At 50.8% G+C, this 22927-nt stretch overlaps 3 protein-coding genes across 13 annotated transcripts; 1 reads left to right on the forward strand and 2 right to left on the reverse strand.

The window, feature by feature from the left end:
* Nucleotides 1–755: 755 nt before the first annotated feature.
* Nucleotides 756–8362, forward strand: mtmr7b (myotubularin related protein 7b). 7 transcript variants are annotated; one of them, XM_023830611.2, is made up of 15 exons: nt 756–837; nt 1481–1684; nt 2784–2906; nt 3287–3449; nt 3665–3822; nt 4083–4211; nt 4714–4848; nt 4942–5074; nt 5527–5636; nt 5780–5905; nt 6242–6291; nt 6709–6909; nt 6999–7133; nt 7298–7427; nt 7791–8362. In XM_023830611.2, the coding sequence occupies exons 2-15, from the start codon at nt 1661–1663 to the stop codon at nt 8061–8063; spliced, it is 1890 nt and encodes a 629-aa protein (XP_023686379.1). In that variant the 5' UTR covers nt 756–837; nt 1481–1660; the 3' UTR covers nt 8064–8362. The 7 variants fall into 7 exon arrangements, with proteins under 7 accessions (XP_023686379.1, XP_023686381.1, XP_072563605.1 ...); XM_023830613.2 differs by having other exon boundaries at nt 774–877; XM_023830610.2 differs by lacking the exon at nt 756–837 and adding an exon at nt 903–1216.
* Nucleotides 8363–8989: 627 nt separating this feature from the next.
* Nucleotides 8990–13673, reverse strand: vps37a (VPS37A subunit of ESCRT-I). The gene is made up of 12 exons (XM_023830608.2): nt 13214–13673; nt 12908–12982; nt 12668–12785; nt 12440–12540; nt 11055–11274; nt 10831–10901; nt 10590–10717; nt 10183–10241; nt 9984–10052; nt 9676–9819; nt 9330–9440; nt 8990–9259 (listed from the first exon to the last, which is right to left on the reverse strand). Exons 1-11 carry the CDS (start codon nt 13321–13323, stop codon nt 9360–9362), a joined length of 1176 nt encoding a protein of 391 aa, XP_023686376.1. The 5' UTR covers nt 13324–13673; the 3' UTR covers nt 8990–9259; nt 9330–9359.
* Nucleotides 13674–14498: 825 nt separating this feature from the next.
* Nucleotides 14499–22882, reverse strand: LOC111853600 (zinc finger DHHC-type palmitoyltransferase 2). 5 transcript variants are annotated; one of them, XM_023830685.2, is made up of 13 exons: nt 22784–22882; nt 20820–20846; nt 20331–20425; nt 19979–20099; nt 19775–19844; nt 19446–19478; nt 18872–18992; nt 18579–18711; nt 18162–18288; nt 17979–18071; nt 17711–17829; nt 17288–17362; nt 14499–16919 (listed from the first exon to the last, which is right to left on the reverse strand). In XM_023830685.2, exons 3-12 carry the CDS (start codon nt 20388–20390, stop codon nt 17322–17324), a joined length of 918 nt encoding a protein of 305 aa, XP_023686453.1. In that variant the 5' UTR covers nt 20391–20425; nt 20820–20846; nt 22784–22882; the 3' UTR covers nt 14499–16919; nt 17288–17321. The 5 variants fall into 5 exon arrangements, 4 of the variants coding, with proteins under 4 accessions (XP_023686453.1, XP_023686452.1, XP_023686451.1 ...); XM_023830684.2 differs by having other exon boundaries at nt 17765–17829; nt 22650–22869; XM_023830683.2 differs by having other exon boundaries at nt 22650–22869.
* Between the last annotated feature and the right edge of the window lie 45 nt (nt 22883–22927).

Consider the following 22927-nt stretch of genomic DNA (forward strand, 5'->3'; position numbering starts at 1 on the left):
ACCATCTTTCTAGAATGACTTTTTAAGCACTCAAAGTTTAATGTGATTCCTCAAGATACAAAGCAACATTATTTTGCAGAAAACGTGTGAAGCTTCTGTTAACACTTCGGTAATATATAGAAGGAAAAATTATCAGATCGTTTCATACGGTTTCCAGAGAACACAAACCATTTCCATGTTTCACTGTACAGCCTGATACCCCATTCAGGAGTGATGACAAGGTATGCCTAAGTCTTACCAAGTTAAGGCCAGGATGCTTAGTGTTTCAGTGAAGGGATCACTGGCCCATCTGGACACGATCCCGGTCTTAAAAGAAAACGGTAAATACGGAGCAGAAGAAGCCTTTTCGAGCATGGTGTCACGTGATAAATGTCCCAAAAAAGCACTGCAGTGTCGAAATTACTTTCAGAAGTCAATTTAACCTTGAAAACAGAGGGGGCAATTTGTCCCTTCAGACACTGATGACATAACTGCGGACCGTGATCCCAGTATAGACCGACACTGCAAAGTTACCGTGAATGGCAACGACAGAAAAACGGCTGGCTTCCGAAACTACATAAAAGGGAACCATCAAAAGACTGTGTTCACCAGGTGTCGAATTGTCTTCCGACAAAATAACATAAAATGCCAGGTCGGTGAAGTCCCTTTAAATATGCTTAATTAAAGGCGAGATTAATTTCCCTCTGCCGTCCCCACACACGCCCTTCTCATTGGCCCAGCTGCCACACGTGACTGGCAGCATCAGCGAGACGCACGTCCGCCGACACGGCGAAGGGAAAAACAACGCACCGATGCGATCCTAGCCAATGGGATGTGTTCACAGGGAAATCGGAGAGGGTTGTGATTTATTATCATTTATAGTTCAAATCTAATTTAGGTATTTTTTGTGTTCTGTGTCCCATTTATGTTAAAAATCTGGTTTTATGACGTATTAGAATCCACGTATTTCCATGTAAAACCAAATCGGGTGAAACTAGTTTGCGTTTCATTTTTGTTGAATTTCAAATAATTGCGAATGAAACTGAACGTGAATAAAAACGGATATGCAATTGAATGTATTGTAAATCACTACAGTTGCATATTAAGCCGGGAAAATTATAAAACTTATATAAACTGACCCATCTGACATTAAATAACCTACACTGATCTGTCTGGATAGATTCGTACATAACAGGTAAAATGCAAAACAACACAATTCACAAATCCAATTTTAAAGGTAAGCTAATTACAATAATTATATATTCATGGACGAGCCAGACGTCACAGCAATACGTAGAGGCTAATGCCGTTGACGTGAAGGCAATATCTGCTTCTATTGTATTAACGGGTGAGCGGTACTGATACCGCTAAAGAATATATATGTTATATATAAATAAAAATCATTATCCACGAAATCGAAGTTCTCCGAACGGCATGGACGAGCAGGATTAAGCGGCGCTCCGCATAGAGCCGGCTTCACGGCGCGTTTATTCGCCCGCAGAGCGGAGACCTGCGGTTTGCAGCATCCAGCACCCAGCATCCATGGCTTGACTTCGCATCCGGCTCCTCCATCCATCTATCTATCCGTCCATCGCGCAGCTCTTCGGCGCTTCTCTGATCTCCATCGGCACGTCGGGTCGATGTGATCCTGCCCAGACATCGCTTCGCCCCCTTTATTCCGATGGAGCACATTAGGACACCGAAGGTAACCGGACCGCAGTCTTGTTGAGGGAAGAGGGGCCGATCGGGCTCCCTGACAGCTGTAAAGGTGCCTTTTCTGGGCGTCATGCCGGAGCTGCCGTACTCACCATTTAGGCTGATAGGCAGGCGCGCTTTCACGTTCAGCCTCCTTTATACAAAGGAAATCGCGTATTTGTGGTGTTATATTTTAACATTTTATATAATATACGTGAGTGCGTTGCATGATATTTGCTGACGTCACAAAATGTGTTTATATATATATATATATATATATATATATATATATATATATATATATATATATATATATATATATATCCGTATTGATGATAAATGTCCCAGCTGAGTGTAATAAAATACCTAACGTAAGGTATAGCCCGGCGCAACATCCTGGGTTGTTCCCTGCGACCCTGAATAGGACAAGCGGTTACAGAAGATAGATGGATGGATGGAAGGAAGGTGTAGCCCGGGTGGGGAGCGTGTGGTTCAGCCCAGACTCAGACACTACGAAGCATGGATGGAGGTTTCCTTCTCAGCCACCTGATCGGTATCGGCTGGAGGCGTGTGCCGGTGTTCTGTCGAGATGAGCTACTTTGTCGAGTTATGCTACCGTAGTGCTAATCGATAGCCATAACCCTAACTCTTACCCTTAACCTAACTCCCCAAAACCCCACAAAACCCTTACCTTAACCCTAACCCCTAAAACCTAACCTTAACCCCTAAACCCTAACCCTAATCCCAAATCGGTGGAACTGCACATGCGCAGAAATAGCGCATCTCGATAGGTAGGATTTTATGACAGAACACCGGGCCCCCCTCGTTGCACAAGGGCTCTGTTAATGTGCGCCTAGCTGAAAAACGCTGAATTTTAAGACGGTATTGTGTTAAAATGATAGCTAACTGGAGATCTGTAAAGGTGTCGGTGTCGTTAGCTTTGCGGAGCTCTGGTCCCCTTTCCGCCGGAGTGGCTGCGGTTCATTATAATTTTACTCTGTTAACCTTGTGCTGAAAGCTTCCACGCGTGTCCAACGTACCGCAAATGTTAATGGTGTATTAGGGTGTACTAGGTTCGGTCACCGATCCGACCCCATCCATGTCCCCAGGTGGAGAATGTCAGCCTGATTGACAGGGCGTCCGGGCGCAAGCCGTGTGTGGGGACACTCTACCTGACGGCCACCCACTCCATTTTTGTGGAGCATGAGGCAGAGCGGCACAGAGAAACTTGGGTGAGTAAAGGTTCTGGCCATAACTTGTGGTCTGGCTCACCTGTGCTTCTATAAAGTGTAGGGGGACAGTTAGATCCTAGCACGTTCTTCAAGAATAACCAATAAAGAAATAATGGTGTTTTTTTTTTTAGGAAGTAAAAACAATATGGCAGGTAAACACATACAGCCAAAGACGTCCTGTGCTCAGCACTGCTGGCCCTAATTCTGTTATCTGGAGAGAGATATTCCATCGCTGACTGTCTCATTCCTGTAACCCTAACCCTTTGTCATTCATTAGCTGATGAGTTGTAGTCTTTCCCAAACTCTGAGGCTTATCGCTCTCGTAACCCCATGCTGTGGCTCCTGACGGGGCCCTCGGCTGTGGTTCCATGGCCCTGCAGGTTCTGCACAGCTTGGTGTCTGCTGTGGAGAAGGTACCCGCTACGCCGGCGGGCTGCCCGCTCCTCCTCCGCTGCAAGAACTTCCAGGTGATCCAGTTTGTCATCCCCCAAGAGCGGGACTGCCAGGACGTCCACACGCTGCTGACACGCCTCTCGCGACCGGGTGAGGAGCTGCGCCTGAATTATTTACACGTTGTTCTCCTTACCCTGGGGGGTGGACACTTCCTGGAGTTCTTCCAGACTAGCAGGTGTCTCAGGTATAAATCAGCGGGGCCCCCCTGCTGGGAGACCAGAGCGTCACAAGTTTGGCAGCTCTGCGCTCTCAGCTCCGCACCACCTCCAGGCCTGACGCTGTCTCTTTGCCTCCTCCGTTCACAGAGAGATACACCGAACTCTACTGCTTCTCCTTCAACCCCAACCTGGATGCAGAGGCTAGAGAAGAATCCTGGAACTTCATCGACCTCAAAGCGGAGTTCGTCCGCATGGGGCTTCCCAACAGCCTGTGGCAGATGAGCACAGCCAACCGGGACTACCGGGTCCGTCCAGACGCTCGGCTAAGCGGCGACGTGCTGTAGTTACTCTGCTCTTACTCTGCTTCTGTTTTACGTGCTGGTTATAGGCTCATGTATTATTGTTACGTTTCCTTGTCCATTTTGGATTTCCACAGCATCAGTGTGTTCAGGGATGTAGGTTTGGTTTCAACATTGTTGGTTATAAACCTACTTCAGCTGCTCCACGGCGCCCCCGAAGGCCAGCATTGCCTTTCGCTCATGCTATCTCTCGTCCCTTCGCCCAGGTGTGCGACACCTACCCCAGCGAGCTGTACGTCCCCAAGTCGGCTGCACTCCCTGTTGTGCTCGGCAGTGCCAGGTTCCGCAGCAGGGGACGCTTACCTTCTCTGACGTACTACCACCGAGACAACAGCGTGAGCATATACACCTGCAGAACTAGCCTGCTAGCCGTCTGTCCCATAGCTGGGCTTGGCAGTCTCACCTGTCATGTGCCTGCAACTGTGTAGCAACATCCATGGGTGCTAACATGCTAGTGTATGTTCCATGCTATCTAGCCTCTAAGCTCTTTCAGCCCTGTTAGCAAAGCTAGGTGGCTATACTTTAGCTTGTAAAGCACCAGCCAAAGGTTGTAGCATGCTAGCATGTTTTGTAGCTTGTAAGCTGTTTGGAACCGCTAGCTGATTAGCAGACGTGGAAAGTTTAGGTCCAGAAAGTACAAATCCAGACCAAGAATTTGTTTCAACCTACCAGTTGAGTACTCTGTGACTGACTCTTTATATTCACTTGGTTGGCTGAAACAAAATCTTGGCTTGGATTAGTACTTTCTGGACCTTGAACCACGTCTGCTGATTAGCAGATAGCAGCTAACTGTATGCTACAGTGCACTAGCGCTAGCGTCTCCTCCGCTCTGCGCAGGCCGCCATCTGCCGCAGCAGCCAGCCGCTCTCAGGCTTCAGCGCTCGCTGCCTGGAGGATGAGCAGATGCTACAGGCTATCAGCAGCTCCAATCCCGGCAGCCCCTTCATGTATGTGGTGGACACCCGGCCTAAGGTGAGCCGCTTCCGGGAAGGGCCAGCGTTGAGGACAGTTCTGCCCCCTGCTGGCTCACAGTGAAGCTTTGTTGCTTGTTGTGTTGCGTTTCAGCTGAACGCCATGGCGAACCGGGCTGCAGGAAAGGGCTACGAGAGTGAGGATAATTACGCCAATATAAAGTTTCACTTCCTCAGCATCGAGAACATCCACGTCATGCGGAGCAGCCAGCAGAAGATGCTGGAAGGTACTGGTGCTGTTCTGTGTTCACTATGCTTGGCTTTTCTTGCTGAGCTGGTTACATGCTTGATAATGACCCGTTACCCTGAGGGGCAGAGCTCAGGGGCACCACAGGAGTTCTGTTTGTCTGGCTCGCCGGCTACAGCTCCATAAGGAGATACTGGTACTCTCTGCTGTACCAGTCATCTCTCCTTTTTGTACTTTTTATTTGTTCTTTTTCATTCCTGGTGGTTGGTTGTGCAGAAATTGAATTTGATCCTGCAAAAGTAAGATCGGAACACTGGCGATGATGCTTTCCGGAACCTGCCGGGCTAATTTCTCTGTCAGAGTGCGGCCGGTGGAGCAGAATTCGCTGTCCGCCTTCTCCAACGCGATTGATGGGAGGCAGAGCGTAGAGCCGCTCTCACGTCACTGGGTCAGCCGGTGCAGCGTGGAAACCGGGCCTCTGTGTGTCCGCAGTGTGCGAGCAGAAGTCGCCCTCGATGGCGGAGTTCCTCTGGGGCTTGGAGAGCTCGGGCTGGCTGAAGCACATCAAAGGAATCCTGGATGCTGGCGTCTTCATCGCCAAGGTGACCGGGGCAGGGGGTGTGGCACATGCACCGCGCATGTGTGCGGAGGATCAGTATTACCACTGTGCGCGAGAGATTAGCCAAGTGCTGCAAGTGTGCCTACGGCTGTGTTTACGTTCCTGTGTTGGCATGTGCTCCTGCAGGCGGTAGCAGAAGAGGGCGCCAGCGTGCTGGTCCACTGCTCGGACGGCTGGGACCGGACCGCCCAGGCCTGCTCTGTGGCCAGCGTGCTTCTGGACCCCTACTACCGGACCCTGAAGGGCCTCATGGTACCAGCCTGTTGCTCCTTAAACCCGTGTTGCCAACTCTCACACATCTAACCCCCTAAGGGAGAGCTCTTGTCTGCAGTGGGGGGGGTCAGCCATAGCCTATGCGACCAGGCAGTCGGCACACATGCCTCAAAAGAGCAGATTCAGGACACGCATGTAGATTGTGTTGAGTTGAAACAGCAGCAGCAGTTGATTTAAATAATTTGTGTGACTTGGGGCCATATAAGTGACCGCAGTACCGAGGTGCACACGGCAGACTACGTGTGACGTGTATGACTCCGTATATTTCCCTCCTGACCACGAGCAAATAAAATTGCTTCTCCGCCCTGTGTTCAGGTTCTCATCGAGCGGGATTGGGTGTCGTTCGGGCACAAGTTTTCCCACAGGTGAGTGCATAGCCTGCGGTCTGCTTCGGTCGTGGGGTGGAGCTTCTTCGCCACACCGTGTGACCAGGTCTGCCCCAGCCGTCGCCACGGAGACCAGCACACACAGCGTGATTGGCTTATGCTAAATGCCAAAAGCAAGCAGCCAATTCAGTGAATTTCTTGGAAAAATGTGCAGTTTAAAAAAGCAGCTTAACGTTCCTGTGTGACAAAGACTGAACATAGAGGGGCCTGAAGGGATGAGAGATGGATATTTATCGGAAGGGTTTTTTACGAAAAGACATTGGCGCCTTTATTTACCGTAATCTACATGGTAAAACCTGAAACTCAAGGACAGAGCTGTTCATTCACAGCATGCCTGTGTGAAAGCGAAGCTGCGGGGACGCGGTCTCAGGTCCCGGACGGTCTCCCCTGGCACAGGTACAGCCACGTGGACGGTGACCCCCGTGAGGTCTCCCCGGTGATGGACCAGTTCCTGGAGTGTGTCTGGCAGCTCTCGCTGCAGTTCCCCTGTGCCTTCGAGTACAACGAGCGTTTCCTGCTGCACCTCCACGACCAGGTCTACTCCTGCCAGTACGGCAATTTCCTGGGCAACTGCCAGAAGGAGCGTGTGGACCTCCGGTGGGTGCTGGGCTTGGGGCCTGTTGATACGGTGCCGTTTCTATGGACCAAAACGTTCCGGGTCCGAGATGCATTTTGCTTATTGACAGACTCAGGGAAAAGACCCACTCAGTATGGTGGCATCTCTGGAAGAAGCGGGCGGACTACACCAACCCTCTGTACAGGCCGGACCACAGCCAGACGCAGGGCGTACTGCGGCCCACCACCGCCCCCTACTGCTTCAAGTAGGAATGACAACGACCGCTGAAGCATGTTGGTGTCTTTAGGCAGCTTGAGATTTGTTTAGCATTCCTGACAGAACTGGGAGCAGGTGGGGGGTGGTATGGTGTGTCAGGCTGGGTGGGGGGGGGCACTGTCATTGACCCAGCACGCTTCCTGTGTGTCCCAGGTTCTGGAGGGCCATGTACTGCCGCTCAGACCCAGGGAGGCAGCGCCCTCCCCCCTCGGTGACGGACGTCCTGACCGCTGTCAGGGAGGAGTCCCAGCAGCTGGAGGCGGAGCTGAGCGCCCAGCAGGAGGTACCGCGGGGGACGGCCCGGCCCGACGGCGAACAAGGCACAAGCAGACACGGCCCATGGCAGCGACACGCCCCTTTCTAGACAGCGCCCCCTAGCTGACATCCAGTTAGATTGGAGGTTCCTAAGAATTCCAGCAGAGCTGACTGAGCGGCTGTGCTGGTCGTCCTCGCGATGTAGCAGTAGATTTTAGAGCAGTTCCGCCGTCCATTAGCCTGTTTGGAGGGCGCAACCCTGACTTTCATAAAACCTCGTGAAGCCTGAGCAGATGTGGGCGTGTCTAAAAAGGGGCCGATCCTGCGTTTGCTGGCTCACGCTCGCAGGCGGCATCACCCCTAACACCTCTCCCTCCTTCCCCTCCCTCAGAAAATAGCCAATCTGAACAAGATCCTGGCGAGGAAGGCGGGGCCCATGATGAAGACAGCGGATGAGCGTGGCGTGGCATCCGCCCCCCCCCGCCGCACACAGATTTGTCTCCGGGGGGAGTCGGAGAGCCCCCTCAAGCGCTCTGACCCCGACCTCTCGGCCAGCAGCGACCAGGAGTCTGGTGTGACCGACTTGAGCTGTCTGTCGCCCAGCAGCGGGGAGGAGAGCGCCAAGGACCCTGATTCGGACGAGGCCGCCTACTCCACTGCCTGAGCGGGCTGGCCGGCAGAGGCCATATGATGCGGGCGCTGCGGGTGAGCCGCCATACCACACTGCAATGTCATCGAAAGCGCCATCCTCCTGTCGGCACCCCCTCACCACCCAGCAGGGGGCGCCAGTGTAAATAGCGGCATCCTACAGCACCACTTCACATACCTCAGTGCATGCTGCCTGTCTCTATAACAATGAAGAAGCCCCGCCCCTTCCTAAGGCAAGAGTGTGGTCTCCTGCAGCCTCTCAGTGCCAATGAAGAGGCAGGTAACTGGGCTGACAGTGTGGGGCAGCCTGCGCTTCATTGGGGGCGGGGGGGGGGGCGGTGTGGAGGGAGGGGCTGCTCCTTTTTCTGACTATAGGCACTTCCATCATGTGGTTGACAGTGTCGCTTTTAATAAGCCCGCCCTGCACCAGTCCTTTACAGTTATGTTCGTAGTTTAAGTCCACTATTTATTGTCAAGGGGCTGACTTTTCTGTGCAGGAACAATTTAAAGTCTTATCAGGAGAGGTTCTGCCTGGTGAGAAGCTCCTCGTATTGTGGCGGGGGGGGATGATGGCCCACAGCACCCCTATCTGGGGGGAACACACCCCAGGACATTTATCGGCATTTTAATTGTAATAATAGTAAGTGTACAGCGCTTTTTATGTTATTTGATGTGTGTGCTGTCGTGCTGTAAGTAGGAATAAAGTCGGCCGGCATTTTTCTGAATCGGTGCCATGGTGACTGTATTAATCCGCTCGGGGGGTGACTGTATTAATCCGCCACCCCTCCCAAACTGTAATGTGTCCAAAATATCCTCATTCAGTGGCTTAGTAAAGGACATTTCCTCAAAAGCATGTGTGGAGCCTCCTTTGTAGAACAGCTCACCCCTGCAGACGTCTGCGGGCCTCGCGACTTTGTGCTTCAAGAAAAATGCATCGCTGAATGATTTTCATGATTTATTAGCTAACAAATGAAATAACATATAATACACTGTCTGATCATAATAAAGTCTATTATTAACAGAGCTTGTACAGTATGTCTCACGGGCAGGACAGCATAAACACAGTCAGAGGGAGGTCTCCCAAAGCTGGCCCACGATACGGATTCTCCACACGGCCAGCGGCGGGAGCAGCTCCACTATGCGGTCAGCAGGGGGCGTGGCTCCTCTACGTGGCTGCAGGGCTGGGCGGGTCCGGCTCGGCCACACCCACACCTGAGGGCAGACGGGCAGTTAGGGCCAGCATGGGTGGGGGCGTGGCCTGAGTCCGGGTTGGGGGACCTACCTCAATAAGAGAGGAAGCAGTGCTGGGGGGCTAATGGGCACTGTGGAGGGAGCCCGGCGAGTTGATGGAGTGCTGCAGCTTTTCCTCTTTGGCTCTCCTGCAGTGACAGAGCTGGGGAACGGAAATCCGGCAGCCGTTACCCACGGCCAGTGTGACAACCCAAACCCAGCCCTAACCATAACCATAAATCTCCCCACAAGTTTTTTTTTTTTTTAATCACATTGTGTGACATTTGGTCCCTACAATGTGGTAAAGCACAAACCCACAGTCTCACACACACAGACAGACATGCAGACGCACACAGACACACACAGACAGATTCACGCCGATGTAGACGACACCTTACCGTCCTCTTCTCCATGAAGCTCGCCAGGAAGTCATCGATGTCCGTCTTGCCTTCCAGGAAGTGCTCCGCCGTCTCCTCAGACTCCTCCTCGGCCTGGTGGGCCGCCACCTTGAGTCGGGCCTGCAGGGCACTCAGGCTGCAGCTCTGGGGGTGAGGGGCACAGCTCAGCAAACATGGGGCCGGGGGGGGGGGGGCATTTTTAGAAAACGTTTCCTTTCTCGTGCTTAAAGGTCAAAGCACCGCTAACACCTTTCGGGACCGGGGGGGTGGGTTGGACCCGGCCCCCCATCACGCACCCTGAGCCTCACCTCGCTGAGCTCATGCTGCCGCTGCATCTTGACCTCGAAGGCTGACTTCATCTGTGTGAGCTCCTCATACTGAAGATGGCAGGGGAGCCAGCGGGACAGCAATCAGTGCCCTTCGTGGTCACCCCCTTCCCTCTGACAGATACCAGCAGTGCTGGGCCCTCGTTTGGGATGAGCCCTTTGGTCCCCAAACGGCGCTTACCTTCTCCAACATCTCCTGCCTCTTCCCCTCCAGCTGGGGCTCCAGCAGCAGGTTCTTCTCTGTGAGGCAGGCAGAGGGACAGAGAGAGGAAGAGACAGTGAGGGAGATAGAGAGAGAGACAGGCAGGCAGGCAGGCAGAGGGACAGACAGAAAGAGAGACAGACAAAGAGAGAGGCACATAGAGAGGGGCAGAGAGAGAGACACACGGGCAGGCAGAGAGAGAGAGAGAGGCAGAAAAAGACAGACAGGCAGAGACACAGGCAGGCAGAGAGAAAGAGACACACAGCCAGACAGAAATAGAGAGGGAGAGAGACAGGCAGGCAGAGAGAGAAGCAGACAGACAGCTTTTCAGGGTGGAGGAGCGAGGGTATTGGCACCCATGTGACTTCACGGCATGCCCTACTCACTGGCTATGTCCACGATGCCGGTGACCAGCTCTTCCTTGTCCGACGTGACCTGCTTGAGCTGTGGCAGCCGCACGAAGTAGTCGAGCAGCAGGTCCTCCTGTTCGCTCATCTCCTTCAGGCGGGCCGCACTGCCCAGGGCAAGTCAGCGTGGTCACATGATCACCTTTAGAGCGTCACACCACTTTTTGCCAATGACAGAACCGTGGCCTGACAGCCCGGGAAAACGTTGTGCGATCCTTACCTAATTTCCGACAGCTCTGGGAACATTTCAGGAATTTCGGGCATCTTGTAGATGTGACCGTTTAAGCCTGCCTGCAGCACAGCACAGGGGGAGAGGCAGGCATCAAACTACAGGCACAGACTAATTATTTATTACAGTCATTTCAGCACATGCGTGCATGAGCGCTGACCCAGCATGCCCTACGTGCCACAGCCTGGATTGCCCACGATCCCAGTGACGGGTACCTGCGTGTCAGCTGTGGGCACGGGCACAGGCAGCCCCGTGATGAGGCCGTAGGCAGGTGCGGCAGCCCGGGGGGCCGCATGGGGCTCTGTCCCCGGGTGGGGGACGGGTGCAAGGGCTGGGGCCACAGGCCGTGCCGAGCTGTCCTGGAGTGGGAATGCCGGGATGTAATGGAAGCCTTGGGGGGTGGCGTATGGCATCCCTGGGGGCTTGTACATGCCACTGAAACACAGAAGCAGAGAGGGCAGGAGAAATGAGGCAGGTATGAGAGAGAGCTGCCACCGGGGGCATGAGAGAGCACAGTCAGGCTCCAGCCTCTCTCTGCAGCCCCCAGCTGACAGTCTGATGAATAACCTCACACTGGTTCCCAAACTTTCTCTGCAGGGCCCCCCTTTTCAAGATAGGAACCTTATTGAGCCCCCCCATTCAAATTACACAGGTTCAAATTCAAACTTTATTTGAAATACAACTCCCTTTTCTAATGGAATGAAACAAATGCAATTATAAAATACAAACTGTGCAATTTCACCACTGTGGGAGAAAAAAGAGCAATCAATTAAAAAAAAAAGTCCAGAATAAGTTTGAAATTATGCAAATAATTAACATTCCTGTTAATATTCATTCTCGTACACAAATTAAAGTTTGTTTTACAATTACCGCATTTTGTTTTTAATGATAACCGCAGGTTTCAGCTTATACTATAGCACAAAACAACACTAAATCATACCCATTAATTAATAATGTCTCCCTGCACTTCATGTAGAAAATTTTAAACCTCGTTTTTCATGATATGGTTGGATTTTTTTGTCCGGCGCTGCAAAACGTCGTTACGTGTCACCATGTCACATGGTACAAAAACCTTGCAAGAGCAAGACGACTTAAGACGGATTGTACACCACCTCTCAGCTGGCTGAACAAACTGGAACTGCCTCCGTGACGACACAACTTTGCCCTTATTGGCTGAAGAACGTGACATTCGTATGACGTTTGTATCCCAGGAAGTTCCGATGCGTTATCTGCTATTTCTCCCAAATATCACGTAAAGCAGTGAGAACTGGTTTTCAGTTAATTTACCTGGTAAAATAAAGTTTAAATAAATTACAGAAATGCTCTAATAGTACACATAAGTTAGTGGTTTATTTATTGTTAGTTACTGTAATGTTGCGCCGCTTTATTTGTTTAATCGTCCAGTCTGTGAAGAGATTATTTGCCCCTGAGGCTATCCCATTGGTGCCCCCCCCCCTGCAATACCTCTGTGGTTCCCAAACTGGGGGGCGCGCCCCCCAGTTTGGGAACCACAGGGCTGGTGGGTGGTCAGGCTGAGCCTGGAAAGAGTGCAGGACAGAAAAGAAAGGTGGGAGAGGAGGGGCTCCGCCCACACACTCACTAGGGAAAGCTGCTAGGACCCGACGTCACCACGGGCGGATTCTTCCAGAACTCATCCATGAGGCCCTGTATGGTTTTCCCCAAATCTGAGTGCATTCCGAACTGAAAAAGGAACAACGACATCATAGCTTAAAATCCACAGCATCATCCCACAGCTCCCACTACCTGATCCAGCCCAACGTTTGGACGTCATGACCACTTCAGCTCCAGTACGACAGGATGCACTCACGTTGGTTATGAGGGGGCTGGTCACCATGGTCCCACTGGTGGCATCCACTAGGTGATGACACACCGGGGGGAACACACTGACGACCGGCTTCTCCTGTGGAAACTGGGGTGGGAGCAAACTGAAGGGAAGGGTGGGGAAAAGGCAGTGACATAATCATTTTGTACACCCTGCAAAAACCCTGGGAAAGATGGCTGTGTGGAGAAGTGCGACTAGGGGCCACAGCCCACGACAGGTACCCACATGTTAACGTTGATGGTGGTGTTGTTGACTGTGAAGGGTATTCTGTACTCCACATCCTTCTGGATCTCGGCGATGCTGAGGACACACATACGCGGGCGCGCGCGATCAGCGGTAAGTCACACGCACACCGTATCATTTCCAGCTCACGGGGATTTCCCCACAGTAAAGTCTGGTCGCCAGGGAAGGATCCATATTAATGACAGTGACAATTTCAAACGTAGTGGCAGACGTAAGAGGCGAGCAGAGCCAACGGCCGGATGGATAATACGTGGTAATGCTTTAATCTGGGCCCGGGGCCGAGCTCACCTGGAGTGGGCGGCCCTCAGCGACTCGATCTGCCGCTGTCGCTGCTGTTGCAGGCTGGTGAGAGGTGGTAGCGGCCCGGAGCCTTTGGAAAACGGGAAAATCCAGTTCATCCTCTCCCGGCGGAGCCCGACGGCTGGCTGAAGACTTAGCGGTGAGCCTCGACAGGGGAGTCCGGCATGGAGCAGGAACCGTGTCGACGATGGGATTAGCCGGATAGCCGACGTTAGCACGCGGAAAGCCTACGAGCTGCTCGGTGACAGGTCCATTCTGCGGCGCAGGACCTCCCGTTGGTACTCCCTCTAACCAACACTCTGCTTCGGAAGCCCTACTGTCATTTACAGTGCGTTAAAACTGTCAGACGCGCACAGACTAGCACCCGAGAACAATGTAAGGCGAAAACAAGCAGCGTATACGTCAGTGGTCACAGGAGCGAGCACGTCGAGCGTGCGCGTCAGCGGTCACGGGGCTGCGCATCATCTATGAGCTTCGTACGTCACGTGTTACTAACCAGATGTTCCTCGACTTAAATTTTTAAAATTGAATTAAATATACTTATTGCCGGGTGTTGAATATATTTTAATATCTTCATACTGAAAGTGTAAATTTATACGAGGCTTTACGTTCATATGATATATTAAATTACTAGTTGTGGGGTAGTGGCATGTCATGTCGCCAAATTTGCCAACTTTGGTCAGCTGCATGGCATAATATTTTCCATTCATGACAAGTCTTCACACACATGCACACGTATTTAAATATACTTAACGGTTTTATTAGCTTGTAAATAGTCTGTAAGGTTTGCAAAGTGCCCCAACGCTTTTGATGTAGCTAATTTTAGCTTTATAATGGAATAATTTACATTTACTGTGAGATTTCTTGTGTGGGCGTGTGAATCTAATAGCGTGAGTGTCATGCCAGATGCATAAGAGCTGGCAACGCAGGACTGTGTTCTTCACATAATAATCCCGCTTTATAAAATATCCACTGAGGAACAGCCCAAGTTGATAATTGTTTATTATTATGGGATCACTGCGATTAAATAAGCTACACCTAGATGGCGCCAACGCATTTAATTTGTATTTTGGGGGAAAGCCAGGGTTTCACTTTTTTAAAGCCCCATTTAAAGTGTCCTATGCGTGCCGGCTGCAAAATCGGTTCCGCGCATGTGCCGCCATGTTGCTGCACGATCGTTCCCACGAAACGCTTTCCGGCAGATAGCGCGTTCTCGGACCCGCACATAACAGACGGTTCATAGCGAAACTTTATTTTTGTGTGTGTGTGTGTGTGTGTGTGTGTGTGTGTGTGTGTATATATATATGTGTCTGTATATATATAGAGAGCGTTTAAAGACAGTTACATTCATCTGTCCAAAATGGATAACACAACAGATTATGGCCAAACATTATACCTATATGAGAATGGCAGATTTTTAAAGTGATCAATATCTAGGCAATACAAGTAATCATAGATAACTGCTGATATAAATAAAAATGCTATTTGTGTATACAGTCTATTTTTTATGCACAAACAGTAAAACTTCAAACTGTAAAATCAAAATTAAAAAATATATATTCAACGTTTAGATTTAGAATAGATTGACAATTATGAAACATAGATAGGGTGACCAGATAATCCATGTCAGGGAGGACACTCTGAGCTAGGACAGGAATTGTAAATTACCATTTCAATTAAAAGGACCTGGATTTCACTTGAGCGCCGAGTTCTTGCTGTGTGCTGATTGGTCAGTGTCCTATAATCGTGCATGTGTCACTAATGGTAATGTGAAACAGCTGGATGAGTCTTTCAGTCAACGAAACAAACCAGTCAAAGCACAAAAACTGAACTAATTAGCTGAGCACAGGAGCCTTTCAGTTTCAAATTAGTTTGTAAAACCCAAAGTAGCTCAAAGTGTCCTCCCTGACATGGATTATCTGGTCACCCTAAACATAGATCATGGACAAATATATGCATTGGACTTTTTTTTTTGGTGCCACTTTACAGTAAGGCTACCCATATACAGGGTTTATGAATGGTGTATTATCTGGTTATTAATTAGGTTGTAACACTGTAAATTATTAATAGACAATTTTAAACAAGTTATAACACAGTTTTCTTTTTATTAATGAGTTACTACCATTTACAAGGCAAAAGGGAGCCTTATTGTAAAGTGGTGCCTTTTTTTGTCAAATATGTCACACCGATGAAGTACACATTGAAAACTTTTGAAACCGATAAAGTACATGCTACTTTGTTCTCTGTGCATGTGTCACCCCAACCATAAATGGCCTAAGAGCGGCGGTGCCTGAGAGCAGCAGGGCCTGAGGGTTGCAAGCCTGAGAGCAGTGGGGCCTGAGAGCGGTGAGGCCTGAAAGCAGTGGGGCCTTAGAGCAGCGGGGCCTGAGGGTTGCAGGCCTGAGAGAGGTGAGGCCTGAAAGCAGTGGGGCCTTAGAGCAGCAGGGCCTGAGGGTTGCAGGCCTGAGAGCGATGGAACCTGAGAGTTGCAGGCTTGAGAGCGGTGGAGCCTGAGAGTGGTGTTAACAGTCTGCAGCAGTATATTATTACCTGAACCTGGTCCAAAAGCCTGAATGGCTGCTCCGGAGGAAATATGACAAGTTCTTCGGTTGTTAATAACCTGTCCTGCCCGGTGAATTAACTCCCATATATGACACGACTTTGCACGCCTTAATACTCCTCTTATATCATTCGGAGCCACACTAAGACATCCAGTTGTGAAATTTCTAATGGAATGTCTTTCTCTTTTATAAGATAACTGCAAATCCTGGAACCAAAAGCCTATCTTGAGGTCATTGAGTCCAGACATAAAGAAAGACTGTTTAAAACTGAATCTGTTTAGGAAAGTCCTCACGCTGCAGTCTGCTTCCCTGTCATAACATGGTAACATGTTTCACTCATGCTGAATAGAAATAATCAGTGTTGATCTGGGTTAGTTTGTATGTCACCAACTGAAATTAAGCAAATAATACCATCTAGATGAAGAAAACGTTTAAACATTTGTGTTTACGTTACGTTAAAAAATGTTGCTTTGTGCACACTGAAGAAGGCATTACGCCGAAATGTCTGTGTTTTGCGCAGACTTATAATAAAATTGAATTGAAGCAAAGTGCAACCTTTTTTTGTTATACTTGATTGACTCTCTTATTGCAGTCCATCACTCAGACAATTATGTTATAGTACTAGGAGTGAAATAAATGTGAAATAAAAATTGGTTCAGCAAGCAATTGCTGTCACAGGCAAGTGAAGCTTTTTGAAAGCAGTTTATGGGTAGCTTGCGAAACCCAGGATGTTACACATGTTAGTGTGACATACTTTGGCGGTTTAAAAACACATTCTCATCAGAACCAACTCCAGAGCCTCTTGCATCTTCACAGTATCCTGAAGTCCAAGCCATTTCCAAGGCCTGGAAACAGTCATTCCATCTGCCTGCCCACTATGTGTAGCCAGACCATTGTGGGTCAAGCCAAAAATAAGCAAACACACATGAGCACATATGACTCCTGACTCCATGCGATCCACGGCAGACAGTCTGTGGTACTGGAGAGTAAGTAAGGAAAAAAGAACCAATGAGCTGCTTGAGTTGTTGCCAAAACAATGACAACATCCTCTCATTGGTGCTTGCATCAAGACAGTGTGGGTCAATAGGAGGCTCCTTCCTTGTGGGCTGGTTCTTCTCCAGTGGTCTCCAACCCTGGAAAATCAGAGGGTTAGGTTCCCTTTATCCTCCACCTTGTTTTACAAAACAAAACAGCAGCAAGTTGTTTTGTTTGGAATAATATGGGTGTTGTTAGGAATAAAAGCTGGAACAGCAGAGCCGATTGTTATTCTGCCCCAGCTGGAAGCAGAATCCAACACAAGGCCCCAAAATGGACCCAGCCTTGGGCTTCTATGATTCTATGGCCTCTTCTGTCCCTAAAGTTGCACAACCCACATCCTAAGACCTGTAGCTCAAATCATGTCACTTGCACAATGGTGTGGTCACATGACCTCCTTGTTACTGCAATGTCAGAATGAATGGAACAGGAACATCTAGCTAGTCCCAGGCCAGGGAGCCCTAACCTGCATTCCTGGGTCTGAGAGCCCCTTGTTTGGCCTAGGCCTCATCCTCGGTCACCACTGTAGGAAGGTTTGCTTCTGCAATACAAAGCAGGGGGGACAAAGGGCGGGGTTTACATGAGCTGGGCTGTTTTTAGAAGAGGTCACGCCATGAAGCAATACCGCTCCCATGAATGCAATGCATTGTCACTGTTCAAAGACAGCAGCCCCATGCCAGCTCAGTCCTGTGACTGGGCGGCTGTCTGATGGAGTGCCTGTTATCAGTGGTGTGCTGGTCTACCAGTTACTTTCAAAATGTACATGATAATAGCTGCATTACAGCACGATGCAGCCTGTCACTGTGACAGCAGGAAGTCCCAGGGGACCAAAGGATGACGGCAGTGTGCTGCAGAGACGCGGCAGAACACGACCAGCACCATGGCATACCTCCCCTTTCCCGCGAGCCCCTCTGGCCTTCGCCCGCCTCCCAGGCAGACTCACCCCCCAGCAGCCATGCTTGCGACTCCCGCAGCGGCTTGGCGGGTAAGGGGCGGGTCCTGCCAGGCCTGCCAATCAAAGGAACAACACTCACCACACTGGCCGGTGTCTCAGGGACAGATAGGTCACCTGACAGGATGTTTACCAGCCTCCCTTCATGTGTGCCAGTCCTTCTTGTAATCCCTCTGCTGGCCCCCGGCTGGGAATGCGCCCTTACCGCATGCTGGGTTGGTGTGGAGCAGCCGGGGAGGATGACAGCTCAGGATCCTGGGTGACCAGGCAGGTCGGGAAGGAGCAGCCATCACCAAGGCTACGGGCAGAGGATCGTCATGGAAACACCGTCAGGGTGGTGATTGAGCTGGAGGGTCTGGCACAACGTGCGCGGCGCCCTCCCCCTCACCTGGAGAAGATGGGCAGTGGCCAATACCTCCTCTCGTCCCCAAAGACCTGGCAGATGTTCTTCCTGACTCCTAGACTGAAGCCATTCTTGTTGGGTCCGTGTTGAAACACCGGGGGCCGGAACGCCTCTAACAGCACAAGGAAAACAGCGTGAAGCAAATTTTTGCTGGCCAAACGAAATGTCATGTGCTCAATGGTGGTCAATCTCCCCCCAATTAAAATCAAATACACGTTAAGCCTCAGACTCTGGATATGAAGGCTTTCCTCTGCAAATGTTAGCAAACGAAACTAGACCCTCTCAGTTCAGCAAATCTAAGAATGAAAGGTGGCCTTTGAAAGCAGCAGATTACAGGGAGTTAGCAGAAAGATGCTAGCCTGGAATCTGCCCCGAACCCGGGCTGGGGGGGGGGGCACTCACCCAAGGTGGAGCGGTTCCTACACACCAGCCAGCAGTGGTAGCCGAGCAGCGAGGACAGGCTAACGGAGAACATGGCCGCCGTGAAGAACAGGAACATGATGTGGAACTTGGCCTGGCTCTCTGGCAGGCTGTTCTGAGGAGACAAAAGCGGGTCACCGTGGGGCCCAAGGGGGCCGGGGGTGGGGGGGGTATGCTCACAGAGAGGGTCACAGAGAAAGAGCCGAGCCTCTGCAATGTGATACAGTGTCACAAAGCTTTGGTCACGCTACGGTCAAACACAGAGAGAAACTCACAGTCCAGAACTTGATGAAGTACTGCATGTCCGTGGCGGTGATGAAGACGCAGTAGAGGAGTGAGTAGGCCAGAAAAAGCAGGAAGAACTTGTAGTTGGAGAAACCCACACAGTTGTTGACCCTGAGGAGAGAGCCGAGAGAGTGTGTGAGATGCTGACAAACACAGACACACACAGCGACACACAAACGCAGACAGACGGACTCACAAATATGCAGACATAGACACACACACACACACATACACACATCCCGCAGTGCTCAGTGAGGGGGAGGTTCTGTAGGGCCTCCCTGGTTCCTGTGAGGTTCTTTCAGGTTCCCGTATTCAGGCTCACTGGTATCTCAGGAATTTGATGGAGCATGAGTGTGTATGTGCCCTCTGATAGCCCGGCACCCCCCCCCCCATGGTGTCCTTCTCCCTCATACACCCCCTACCGTGAATATGGATGGATGTGTACTATTTCACAATATAAAACATGAGTTTATATAAAGACAAAAGTTTCATTCTTCCAAATGAAATCTGCAATCAAACTTGAAACATACAGTCTGTGGTCGTTCCGTGTGGCGCCATGCTTACCAGGGACAGTGGTGATCCATCTTCAGGACACACCTGTGCAAGAAGGGCAGCAGGAGATGCTGTTCACCAGTCAGTATGTCACCATTTAGCCGCCCACACATCCCTCTAGCGTCACACGACCTTAGCACCCACCCCTATCCCGGCTGGGACTGTATCCCCTCACGGGGGTCTGTGCTAGTCTGACATGTTACTTGGGGTGTCTTGCGATCAGGAGTGATATTGGCTGTAATTGTGATTGACAGCCCCAGCTACTGGGGGTGGGGCTAAAGTTTTCATCCTCCAATCACCACGTGCATGTCAATGACACATTCACAGAGGGGAGGCCCTACTTGTCGCAGACAGAGCAGTGGTGGCATCGGTCCGGCTTCACTAGCTGGCATCTATCGCAGTAGCGAATGGCTGTGGGTGAAAGGCATTGTGGGACGTCAGGGTTAGCGATGGTTTAGCAGGTTCTTTCCACGCTTCAGCAGCCATTAAAGGGCTGGAGGCGTGTAGTTTGGGATGCGAGCATCAGAGCGTCAGAAGCCACAAACCTCCAGATGGTGTCCTGGTGCAGATGGGCAGATCTTTGGCGATCCTTCGCAGGAGCTCCTGCATGGACAAGCCCCGGTCCTCCCGCTCCAGGAGCTCCCTGTCCGCGTGGGACAGGTGGAACTGCAGGGCGAGGAGGACACAGGAACCCAAATTAGTGGGGCACCTCCTGGGGGGCTGAGGAGTGTTTGGGCAAAGACGGGGCAGATTTAACAGATGAGCGGGGTTTCTGTGAGTGACACTCCGTCTAGCGTACATTAGATAAAGATTATAAATGAAATTAATACTATTAGGTTTAGAAAAGCTGGGACCCAAACTGCCCGGCATGACAGAGGGGGCCCTGTTCTCTGTCACCTCCTTCAGCGGGGTCATGGGGCTGGTGAAGATGGTGCTCCAGTACGCCCAGGCGAACATGACCAGGATCACGTGGTAGGTCAGCAGGCAGACCACTGTGGGACAGACGGAGAAGCTGAGCGTGGGGGGGAGGGAGTGGGGGGCAGAATATGCTGGGAAGGCAATGTGTAGCATCAGCATTCCTGACAGCTGGGCTTGAGAAGGGACAGGAATCTCAGGATTAGACAGGAAGTGCTGGATGGGACAGGACAGGGCAGGGAGCACTCAATGGGACCAGAAGGGACAGGAAGTGCTGGGTGGGAGAGGAAGGGTTGGACAGAACAGGAACTACTGGATGGGAGAGGAATTACTGGACAGGACAGGAAGGGACAGGAAGTGCTGGAAAAGGCAGTAAGCACTGGAAGGGACAGGAAGTGCTGGAAAAGGCAGTAAGCACTGGAAGGGACAGGAAAGGGCAGCACGATTCACTCAGGGTTAATCTGAACATACCTTTTTCCCCGAGATTCTCGATAGACTCTGAAAGACAGGAGAGGCAAACAGGAGAGTCAGGAGCAGGAAACACTTTTGCTATAGTTCAACTGTACAGCTACAGTCACAGTGTATGACAGTATGGTCACTGTACGGTCACAGTGTGGGTACTACTGTCATCATGCATGACTGTATGGTCACTGTACAGTCGGGATGCAGTCGCTTTACAGTCATAATGCATGACTGGATGGTTACTGTACAGTCAAGGTGCGATCACTGTATGGTGACAGTGTGTGAGTGTATGGTCACTGTACAGTCAAGGTGCGATCACTGTATGGTGACAGTGTGTGAGTGTATGGTCACTGTACAGTCAAGGTGCGATCACTGTATGGTGACAGTGTGTGAGTGTATGGTCACCTTACAATCATTACTTTGTCACTCAGAGACCAAGCACCCCAAACCTGCTCAAAGAAATGTGCTTTCCCGTGCTGGCCATGCCATGAGCCGCGCTTCATGCCGAGACCTGCTTTAATCTGAGCCCCTGAGCCCAGCACAAAGAAACGATTCTCCTCTTTCGGCTTCGGAGGTCCTGCCTCCTGCTCCGGCAAATGGCCAGATGCTGAATGTTTGCAGAAAGAACTCCATTTAAGGGACAGGGAAGCTTTAGGCCATCAACCACACAGATATCTGAGGTCATATCCGAGTCCATTTCGCTCAGATGCCGCATAAACAAGGGCAGGCAACTGAGCAGGGGAGGGTCGCGGGGCCACGGGCGGCCAGAGCCGGGCAGCGGCGCACAGCGCTGTTAAACGCCCATAAATAATTAAAGAGCGCAGCCGGTCAGGCTGAGGCACATGCGGAGCTGCTTGTGGTAAGATGGCTTATGGGGCTGGGCTTTTCACAACAGTCGAATTGCGGAACTTCCTCAAAACTAGAGGGGAACATGACCTCCAGGCCAAAGAGGGACGCCTGTGCATTCCGCCGTCACCTGCAGCACACTATCCTCCCGAAGAAGGTGTCAAGTGGAGGCGGGTGTGACGGCGAGTGCAGGCCGCGCAGGCGCGCTGAGGGGGCCGGACTCTTCCCCCTCCAAAAGCGGTTTGCCTACGGGCGCGAATGGAGCGGCGCGACCGGGGGGCTGTCATCACCCAGTCGGCGCTTTTCGCAACAATCTGCGGCCATTAACTCACCGTGTCATGGTGATTTGGCTTCTCAAAAACGCTAAAATAAAAGCAGCTACTAAAGACTAAAGACATGGAGCGGCAACGTGACATAATTACATATAATATGCAAGTTTGTCAGCTTACACTCACCAGATCATGAATGTAAGCATTGCCGTGTATATGACTACGAAAAATACATAATGTAATATATAATTTACAACTAAGCAGATACACTATTTACTAGAATAGATATATTAAACGTGGAACAAAATGATTATCGATAACAACTACAAACAAACCCAATCCGCCCGCGTCGACAAGTCCGGTTATTACCGTGACAACGGGGTAGCCCTGTCATTTAAGTTTAAAAAGTTTTTAATACGTGATTTTTAAAATCACAAATTCGTATTTATTTGCCATTATATTATAAAAGCATGCATTTTCCTTCCAGGACGAGTCTTGTCAGTGCCCCACTGATCGTCGCTTTTCTTCTATCTTATTTCCTTTACTTATCCCTGCGCCCCGTGTGACCCGTATGACTGTAACGTTGATATTAACCTCGCCTCTCTTGGGTAGAAAGTTTCGTCTACGTTACATGCATGTTTATCAGAAGCGCTCACGAACAGGACGCCTCGGCAATTGCAGCTCGGATCCCGGAGAAGCGCCGATCGCAGCCCGGATCCCTTACCTACGCAGAGCTGAATCACGTACGCGTAGTAGGACCAAGCCACGATTAGGGTGATGAAAAGAACGGGCACCCAGTACAAAACCCTCCGCAAGCCCGTCCTGATGCCGCCCGGGCCCCACGGCGCCATGTCCCACCCGGATGGTGATCGCAGGCTGGTGCCGGAGCCTCTGAGGCTGCAGCAGCGACGTGAAACCCCGGACCGCCTCCTTCTCACCCGCACCGTGACGTCCGCAGGACGCCTTAGTACTTTAATGGATGTAGGCTGTCGGCAGTAAATC

The sequence above is a fragment of the Paramormyrops kingsleyae genome, chromosome 25, assembly GCF_048594095.1.
Source record: "Paramormyrops kingsleyae isolate MSU_618 chromosome 25, PKINGS_0.4, whole genome shotgun sequence".
In the NCBI taxonomy this organism is placed as follows: domain Eukaryota; kingdom Metazoa; phylum Chordata; class Actinopteri; order Osteoglossiformes; family Mormyridae; genus Paramormyrops; species Paramormyrops kingsleyae.

Bases quoted from the DNA above. Each gene is read 5' to 3' on its own strand.
- mtmr7b (XM_023830611.2), top strand. From the start codon at position 1,661: ATGGAGCACATTAGGACACCGAAG. The intron at 5,637-5,779 runs GTGACCGGGGCA...GTGCTCCTGCAG, and splicing joins CTGGCGTCTTCATCGCCAAG to GCGGTAGCAGAAGAGGGCGC. The intron at 5,906-6,241 runs GTACCAGCCTGT...CCCTGTGTTCAG, and splicing joins GGACCCTGAAGGGCCTCATG to GTTCTCATCGAGCGGGATTG.
- vps37a (XM_023830608.2), bottom strand. From the start codon at position 13,323: ATGAACTGGATTTTCCCGTTTTCCAAAGGCTCCGGGCCGCTACCACCT. The intron at 10,242-10,589 runs GTGAGTAGGGCA...CCTGCCTCACAG, and splicing joins CGGCATCGTGGACATAGCCA to AGAAGAACCTGCTGCTGGAG. The intron at 9,820-9,983 runs GTGAGGCTCAGG...CCTCACCCCCAG, and splicing joins GGCAGCATGAGCTCAGCGAG to AGCTGCAGCCTGAGTGCCCT.
- LOC111853600 (XM_023830683.2), bottom strand. From the start codon at position 22,776: ATGGCGCCGTGGGGCCCGGGCGGCATCAGGACGGGCTTGCGGAGGGTT. The intron at 20,100-20,330 runs GTGACAGAGAAC...CTCGCCCTGCAG, and splicing joins CCATGACCCCGCTGAAGGAG to TTCCACCTGTCCCACGCGGA. The intron at 18,072-18,161 runs GTGAGGGGGAGG...CTCTGCCCGTAG, and splicing joins CCACTGCCCATCTTCTCCAG to CCTTGGTGATGGCTGCTCCT.